The sequence below is a fragment of the Vombatus ursinus genome, unplaced genomic scaffold (genome assembly GCF_900497805.2).
Source record: "Vombatus ursinus unplaced genomic scaffold, bare-nosed wombat genome assembly UNPS02014818.1, whole genome shotgun sequence".
NCBI lineage: Eukaryota > Metazoa > Chordata > Mammalia > Diprotodontia > Vombatidae > Vombatus > Vombatus ursinus.
Genome location: NW_020954596.1, coordinates 24,984,261 through 24,993,866, shown reverse-complemented (window position 1 = coordinate 24,993,866; position 9,606 = coordinate 24,984,261). Strand labels below are relative to the sequence as shown.

Genomic DNA, 9,606 nt, shown 5'->3' with positions numbered 1-9,606 from the left:
GACTTCATGTGAATTCATGATGTTTTGTGGCAGTTAAAAAGCTAATAGTGTCATAGGCAACACTGAGTAGTTTAGGGTGTAGAACAGAGGTGTCAGACTCATGACCATAACTCAAATTGGTTAATGTTTAACAGAATAAATAAAAATACAGCATGGGTAATGCTAATTTGTGGCTTTCTAAGTCAATATGTGACCTTTGATCAGTTTCTATTTCAGTTTAACATCTCTAATCTAGAACAGGGTAGGTGATAATCTTATTCTCTGTGCTAGTCAGACTTTCCAGGGGTAGGGAGCCTGCAGCCTCAAGGCCACATGTGGTCCTCCGGGTCCTCAAGTGCGGCCTTTTGACCGAGTCCAAGTTTTACAGAACAAACAAATAAATCCCGTTCTGAACTTCTATGTCTATTGAGGGTATCATCATCTTCCAGGCACCGCTATTGAAAATCTTGGAATCATTCTCAGCTCCTTATTCTCCTTCAGCCCATATATTCAGTCAGTTGCCAAGTCTTATTAGTTTTATATCTACAGCCACCTCTTACATCTTTCCTTGTCTCTCTACTCATACAGACAACACCTTGGTTTACGTGCCCTTGACCTCTTGTCTGACCTGTTACAATTGCCTCCTAAATGGTTTCCCTATGTCAAATTTCTCCCTTCTTCAATACATCTTCTACACTGCTATTAAAGTGAGTTTTCCAAAGAACAAGTGTGACAAGGTAACTTCCCTTCTCAGTAAACTTCAATGGCTCCCTCTTACCCAAGGATCAAATACAAACTCTTCTATTTAACATTTAAATTCTTTGCAACCTAGTTCCAACTCACCCTTTCAGCCTTATTACTCTTTACAAACTCTTTGGTCAACCCCCAAATGACCCTCTTACTCTTCTTCCTGCTTGTGCTCACCATTCTTACTTCTGGTCTCAGTGCCTTTACACAAGTCATCTCCCATACCTGGAATGCATTCACTCCTTAAATCTTTCTCTTTGCATCACTGATTTCCTTCAGTGTTCACCTTCGTTACAGCAATGTTTTATAGTTATGGTAGCTTTGAGTTATTATTTTGAAATGAAGACTAGTATGGGTTTATCAAGCCCTTACCAAGAGCTAAGGGACAAAAATTAAGGGAGTAGGTTAAGAGGAACCTTCTTGTTTTGAACACTCCATCAGTTTGGAACAGGTGTCATCTGAAGAAAACTACTAGTATCAGAAGTAAACTAAAATTTTCAAGGTAAATCACAAAGTTGACAGAAATCCAGAAGCATTATTTGTGGGTTTTAAATGTGTATTTATCTCGTGGGATTAGAGTAGTTTTCTTTTTATGGTATTTCCCCCCATAATGATAGACAACTTTGCATCTGCTAACATGCATCTCAAAGTAGAAATGTGAAATATTGGGAGTTTTTAAAGATTTATGCAAATGGCTACATGTTATTAATGCACTTCATTGAACTGTCTAAATCTGAATACATTTTTCCCCAATTCACATTATTTTCTCTTATTTTGTTTTGTTTTATTTTTGTTTTTCTTTTTGGAGACTGAGTCTCCTTATCTCATCCAGGCTGGAAGGGCAGCCCTTTCATGGGCCTGGTGGTTTCTCTACAGAACAGGGTCATCATGTTGGTGCTAGACTTAGTTCGGACACCCAATCAGCTTTGTCCATAGGTCAGAACTGTAGCTCAGAATTCCTGATTTCAAGCGATCCACCAGGAGCATCAATGATGAACATGCAACCACATCTAGCCAATTCACACTATTTTGTGTACCAGCAAATCAAACTCTTTTGATGTTCTGTTATTTGTATGTGCTAAATTACTGGTACATCTAGAAATACGCATTACCAAGCATAGTTGGCAATAGAGTATCAGTCGTAGGCTTTTTTTTCTTCTGTACTACAGCAATATAGCATAAATTGGTCAAAATGAAGAAAATATGTGTATTATATTTATGTATATGTTGCCTATATGTGTGTATATGTATGTTATATATATATATATATGAATCAGATTGGGGAAATTAATGTTTCTATTTTGAAAAGCAATGTCATTTGGTTCAAAATTTTAATGTGTTTTATGATGGTTTTAAATTAGCAATCTAACTTCTGTCATTTTGCATAAATATAAATATAATTTTATAAAATAGTCACAAGGGATATACCATTTTGTCACAAAACTAAGTAATATGTAGCTTATTGCAGTTTATTTTCCATTCTTTAACATCACATTATATTTTCCTGTGTCATGTGCCCCCCAAGTCTAATAACCATTTTAATTTGTTTTGTTTAAGAACCAGCAGAGATTTTTGTGTTTTAAAAATATCAGTTGTTACCTTTTTTTCTATGGATGTCAAGAATGATGTTTCCTATTTTAGTGGTTATTAATTATAAGAATGATAAGAATTTGTTCTAAAAAATTAAAAACATTTTCATTTATAATAAGAATACTATTTTTTATTGGAAAAACTCAACAGGACAGTTTCTCATCAGGCATCTTAGACATTTTTTCATTAATTCAGTATAGATGCATGTTGGGAGGGGATATGATACAATTTAAAAATCATTAGATTCAAAGTCAGAAGATTTGGTTTCTAGTGATTTATATGTTATTCATATAACCTCTTCAATCTTGAAAGTCATTTAACCTCACACTTTTCTTACCTGTTACATGAGGATATTGGACTAAATGATCTTTAAGGTCTCTTTCTGCTCTAAAATTGTATGAATCTATAATGATATGATAAAACAATTGGAAACTTTTAGGTGCCTTTATAAAATATATTTAAAGAGAAAAGAATAGCAACTGGATTCCTTTAATTTACTTTATTTTTTTGTAATTAAATTACTTTCAGTTCACTTCATAATTTCTTTTTTTTTCCAGAAATTTAAGCCTTAAACCTTAGAAATGAATGTGTTGTAAATTTACCAAACATTTCTGTCATGCTACTACAATTATTTCTTTCCCTGAATCTTACTTAAGTATACTTTAGAACACAAAAGAATAGGTTATAGAACCTTAGAGTATTTCATGTTTCCACTTGCATCAGCATTCACAGTATTTTTTTTTTAATTTAGTCCAGAAAGTTTGGTCCACAGACTCTTAGTACTGGAATTTGAATTGATATGACTATCTATTCAATCACCTCCCTGGATTTAAACATTGTTGACTCAAATATTTCAGACATATGACAGCCATAGCCAGCTTTTAAAAGACAGGATAGGATTCTACGATTTCCTGTTTTTTTATTTATTCCAATCTAATAATTCAACAGACATTTATTAAGCATCTACTACTTGTAAGGCATTGTACTAGGTATAGGGTTGAACAGGCAGATGAATGAATAGCACTTTAAGTTTGTGGAATCAAGGAAAGCTGCTTCTTGGGGAAGTGGTATGAAATTTGGGTCTTGAAAAATATCATAACAAATAAAACAAACATTAATCGCCTCCAATGTGTAGAGCGTTCTGCTAGGAGTGGAAGAGACCTGATGCTAAGGTCAGATGGGGTCCCTGTAATCACAGAGCCTGTTGGGGGGTAACTCCCCAAACACATTTCAGTCCAACACATGCATACACACACACACACACACACACACACACACACACACACACACACACACACACACACACACACACGAAGTGTCTACATTTTGAGTAGCTTATATGGTGCTTTAAGGTTTTCACTTTTGTATCTTCTCTAATCCTAACCACACTCCTTTGACATGTCATTATCCTAACTGTATAGGTAAGGAAACTGACACTCAGAGTTGTTAAATGATTTATAAAAATATTTTGTTGAGGTTCTAGTCTTTAAAAAAAATTCTACCATTTCCCTCTGGCACCCCACTCCCTTCTTCCAATAGAACCTACCTTTGTAAAGTTAAGTTAAATAAATCATTACCTTGACTATGCCTGAAACGTATGTTTCATTCCCCCCTTCTTTGCTGATAGCTAGGATAGTTACTTCACTATTAAGTCCTCCAACATCTCAGTTGGTCACTGTGGCATTAATCAGAGTCCTTAAGTCTTTCAATATTAATTTCTTTACATTTTTGTGGTTACCATCTAAATTGCTCTCTTAATTCAAATGCTATGTAAGTTCAAATGAATATTTTCCACATTTTTCCAAATGCTTCATATTCATCATTTTTGGCTTAATGACTGATTACATTCATGTACTATGATTTGTACAGCTATTATAATTGATGAGCACTCACTTTCCCTTAAACTTTTGCTGTTATAAAAAGTATTGCTATAAATATTTCTGTACATGGTACTTTGCCCTCTATTTTGAACCTCATTCCCATATCTACTTAACAGTGGTATTGTTATGTCTTTGAGTATGTACAATTTAATGACTAAGTGCCTTGCTGAGCGCTGAGGATATAAAGGGATAGTAATGAACCTGGGATTTCATTGGTATCGGGAACTCCCTCTACCAATTCCTTCTTTGCAACTTAGAATTTTTATGAGTTGCCTAGAACCCTGAGAAGTTAAGTAACTTGCCCAAGGTCCCACAGCTAGTATGTATGAGAACCAGAACTTGAACCTAGGTCTTTCTGACTTTGAGGTGGTCTCTCTGTCCACTGCACTGCACTGCTTCTCAGGTACTGAGGCTAGTAAGGTAAAAAATGAAAGCCCTTCTACATCAGTCCCTGCTGCCAAGAAGCTTGCATCCTCAAGGGGAGGAGGTGGGGGTGAGAAATACACCATGTCACAGGTAAATAGGAAGTCATTTTGGTGGATAAAGAATGCTAACAATGGAGAGAATCCATACCAAGGCCTCAGAATGTTTTCACCTGAGGCTTTAGGAGATGTATGTGCATGCCTCTGTGTGTGTGTTTGTGTCAGTGAGCAGGGATGGGGGGGGTGGCACATGACTGTAGCCCAGAGGACAGTCCAGCCACAGGTGTACTTGCAGTGGGAAAGGGGGCAGTTCATTCCAGACAGTCTATGGTAGAGAACTGGTGTTAGGGACAAGGCACAAGAATGGCAACCCCAAAGCTTCTCCCCTGTGCCCATGTTTGTACCCTGAAGTAAGTCTCCATTTACTCTGCACTAATTGTGCTCTGAGCAACACAAATAGCTATAGTACACAATATTACATGGTAAAGGTGGTAGTAAGGTCTGAAGGCATAGAGATCATTATTGACTGGATGGTGAATAGACAGTGATTCCAAGAGAAATGCATTTCATATGGTATAAATAGAACTTGCTTTACAACTTCTATGAGCCCTGGTTCTTCTTTTGGCTGACTCAGAGTGAATTGCAGATTTTGATTTTGATAATGAAATGGTAGACGTAGTAAATCTGGAAATCCATTGATATAAACCCATTTCCCATGACATCATCAGTGATAGTAACAGTGAGTTGTGTGAGTTTGTCAAAACTTACTGTCTAATATATAATACTTATTTTAGTGTTTACCATCTTTATGCTGGAGAAGCAGCATGGCGTGATGGGAAGAGTCAGGGGACCTGGGTCCTCTCTATTTGACCCTGGAGGAATCACTTAACCTCTGTGACTGTAACTTTCCTGATCTATAAGATGGAGTTAATAATACTCTACCTCAGGAGTGTTATGAAAAAATGGATTTGTAAAAATTTAAATGCTATCAAAATGTGAATTATTAATATTACAAATTGGTTAAAAATACCTTCATAGTAGCTCCAAGTGATTCAGTTTGACTTTTCTTGTATTTTAGATTTGTATGCATTAAAAAAAATGTAATTATTCCATGTGCTCCATTTTTAGTTCAATTGAGGCTTTTTCTTTTGAAATCACATGAAACAGAACTGATATTTTCATTCCATTTATATATTTCAGGGACAGACGCTTGCTTCAGCCTGCTCAGATATGTGATATTTTGAAGGGTGTCATCTTGGTAATTTGCTTCTTCATGATGCACTACGTTGATTACTCTATGATGTATCACCTGATAAGAGGACAGTCAGTCATTAAACTTTATATCATCTACAATATGCTTGAGGTAAGGACATAAATTCTTCTTGCCAAGACAATGTTGAGTTCATCTGTTTGGGTCAGTTATCATATCTTGCACATGGATAATTTAAGCTTAATGTGTGTAATATAGAAGAACATGTAGTAAGCACCATAGGGAGAATGAAGATTTTTTTTTTTTAGTTCTCAGATCAACTAGTAATAAAATTTCAACTTCAATTTCCATAATTTATGAAATGAGAATAACTGTTTCTTAATCATATTAAGTGCTTCTTGAAAATGTCACTGAGTGTTTTTAGTGAAAAACACTCACTCTTTAAATATATGTTGAAAACTTTTTTGCAGCCTTTGCTGGAAATTCACTACTTAAAAATTACAGCTGAAGAAAAGATTAAATATTAATGACAAATGTTTTTGCCTTCATTGTAATGCATTTTTAGATTTTTTAAAAAGTTTTCATAACTTTTACCTAGCCTGATTAAATCTGTATTTGATATAATTTCCCCAAACACAATGATCTAACTACACTGGCCTACTGTCTAGTTCTTGGAAAGGACCCTACATTTTCTATCTCCATGCCTTTGTATTAGCTGTGCCCCAAGACTGGACTGTTCTATACTCATATTTCTTAGTTTCCCTGATTACATTTAAGATGCAACTCAACAGAACCAGGAGAACATTGTGTACACTAACAGCAACATTGTGAGATGACCAATTTTGATAGACTTAGCTCTTCTCAGCAATGCAATGATCTAAGACAATTCCAAAAAAGCTCATAATGGAAAGTGCTATCCACATCCAGAGAAAGAATTATGGAGTCTGAATGTAGATCGAAGCATACCCTTTTCTTTCTTTTTTTTTTTTTTGTGGTTTTTCCCTTTTGTTCTGATTCTTCTTTCACAAACATGACTAATGTGGAAATATGTTTAATGTGATTATACATGTATAGCCTGTATCAGATTGCATGCCCTTTTGGGGAAGGGGGGGAGAGGAGGGAGGAGGAAAAATTTAGAACTCAAAATCTTATAAAAGTGAATGTTGAAAACTATAAATAAATAAATTAATCTGAAAAAAAAGTATCTGAAGAAAAAAAAAGAGGCAGCTGAAAACCCACTTTATGCAGGAAGCCTATCCTAACCACTCCTGTTCTATCTCCTTCCTACCCCATCTTCCCGTCCCACCCCCAATTCCCAGTTACTAATGCCTTCCCCTTTCAGATTACTTTTATTTGCCCTCTGTATATCTTGTATATACTTAGTCATTTACGTGTTGTCTCTTTTATTAGAATGTATGTTCTTTGAAGGGAGAGGCTGTTTTTTGCCTTTATGTCCCCAGCACTTAGCACAGTGCCAGACATAAGTACTTAATAAATACTTGTCTATTGACTATTTCTTCCAGTAGAATGGAAGCTCCTTAAAGGCAGAGGATGTTTTCATTTTTGTCTTTGTATCCCCAGTGCCTAACACTAGTCTGACTCATAGTTGGTGCTTAATAAATGCTTTTTTAATTGAAGTAGTGAGGAGAGAAAGATAGATAGGTAGTGGAGTGGATAGAGCACTGGGCCTGGAGTCAGGAAGATTCATCTTTCTTTCTAAGTTCAAATCCAACCTTAGACATTTAATAGCTGTGTGACCCTGGGCAAGTCACTTAACCCTGTTGCTTCAGTTTCCTCATCTGTAAATTGAGCTGGAAAATGAAATGGCAAACCAATCCATTATCTTTGTCAAGAAAACCCCAAATAGGGTCACAAAGAGTTGGACATGACTGAAAAATGACTGAACAAACAAAAAGTAAGGAAAAACTTGTTTTAGAGTGGGAGTTACTAAAATTTGTACCATGGACCCTTTTGACAGTCTGGTGAAGCCTATGGTGAATTCTTCTTAGCATAATGTTTTTAAATGTTTAAAATGAAATACAAAGTATTACAGAAGAAACCAATAATATTGAAATACATTTGTCAAAATTTTTTTTTTAATTTCATGGACTCCAGGTTAAGAAGCCCTACTTTAAATGCTCAGGTGGGTCCAGTAGCCACGGTAAAGGATAGCTAAAATGGATGGAGGGATGTTATCAGATTAAAGTTCATCTAAAGAGGAAATCAACTACTGAGGATAGCTCCAAAGACTCAGAGGCTGGGACAGCAGTAGCCATTCAGCTGAACAGTTCATTCAAGTCATATTCTGATGTCAAGGAATGTTTGTCTGTATTGAAGGCTAGTAAGTTGCTCAGTTTAGTGTTTATAGCCGCATTGTCCCAGTGCTTGCTATGTTCAGGTATATGCAATAGGAAAGTAATCTTGTAGTTTAGTCGTGATCAGTCTATTTTCTATGAGGAACACCTCAAAGAATACCCCGTCTGTCTAAAATGGGAACAACTTTATCCCTGTTTGCAATAAGTCACTCATGCTTATTCATACTCCTTTAAGTCTTCTCTTATTTTTTTTATAGCCTCTTTGGGAGTGAATTCCTTTGGCCTGCATCTTTGACTCTGTAGGGAAAAATGAGGCTCTAGGATCTGTCTATGCCTGCCTTTATAACTAGTTTAAATAATCAAATTTGGTGATTTAGTGTTCTAGCTTAATTTAGCTAAGATATTTATTTGTTAAATAGTTTATTATGCCACTTATTGTAAACAGTCACACTAAGTCTAATTTGGAAAGATTGTAGATTGGAAAAAGTAAAGTGCTGAATTTGGCCAGAGGGGACACGGGCAAGTCATTCAACTTCCTTGTCTGTATTGTGGCCATGATAATACTTCTGCTGCTTACCTTAGAGAGCTGTTGTGCAGATAGCACCATGCAAACCTCCAAGTGCTAAATCAATATGAAGCAGTTATAATATAATTCACACATGAAGGGAGAGATCTGAAAATATCTAATAATTATTTGAGTATGTGAGGTAGTCAGCCTTATGCAAATAATGACTCTGTGTTTAAATATTGGTTAGTGAGAGTGCAAATTGCCACTGCCTCAGCTTAGCACAAGCTATCTCCCATACTTGGAATGTCCTCTATCCTCACTTGTGTCTTTCAGTATCCTTTGCTGCCTTCAAAGCTCAGCTCAGGTGATACCTCCTATTGGAAGCCTTTCTTTATTTTCCCAGCTGTTTTAATGCTATCTCCTTCCTCAAATTATTTTGCCTTTATTTATTTATGTATTGTGCCTCCCAGTAAAATACATGTTTTTCACTGGCAGGGATTGTTTTTTGTATTTTTTAGCTTGAGTTGTCTTTGAATCTTACAAGGATGAGATCCCTAATATCTCCTTATTAAAATATCTCCTTAAAAAAAGAATTTGTTCTGTGAAGTTTGGATTGAGTCAGAGGGCCGCACTTGAGAACCTAGAGGGCCACATGTGGCCTTGAGGCTGCAGGTTCCCCACCCCTGTAATGCTTTGCATATAATTGCTTAATAAATGCATTTTGAAATGGATTAAATTGATCATTTGCCCTCATCTGAAGGATTTATGTTTCAATCATTTAAATTGCTGAAATACGTTTTGGTTTTCCCCCTGTACTTGGATATATTCTCACTAATTAACGGATACTGGTGATGGGATGATCTCTAAGATGAAAAATTGTTTCTGAAGTTTGACTTAAGCTATTTTTGCAGTATTCTTTAGCAGGGTTTTGATACATCAATCTCAATGATGACTA

At 35.8% G+C, this 9,606-nt stretch overlaps 1 protein-coding gene across 1 annotated transcript in view; it reads left to right on the top strand.

Moving 5' to 3' along the window:
* TAPT1 (transmembrane anterior posterior transformation 1) overlaps nt 1-9,606 on the top strand; it is a 92,292-nt gene that overhangs the window by 52,750 nt on the left and 29,936 nt on the right. The window contains exon 4 of the mRNA XM_027836629.1: nt 5,819-5,981. Coding sequence (XP_027692430.1) covers nt 5,819-5,981 — 163 coding nt within the window. The remainder of the gene's footprint in view (nt 1-5,818; nt 5,982-9,606) is intronic.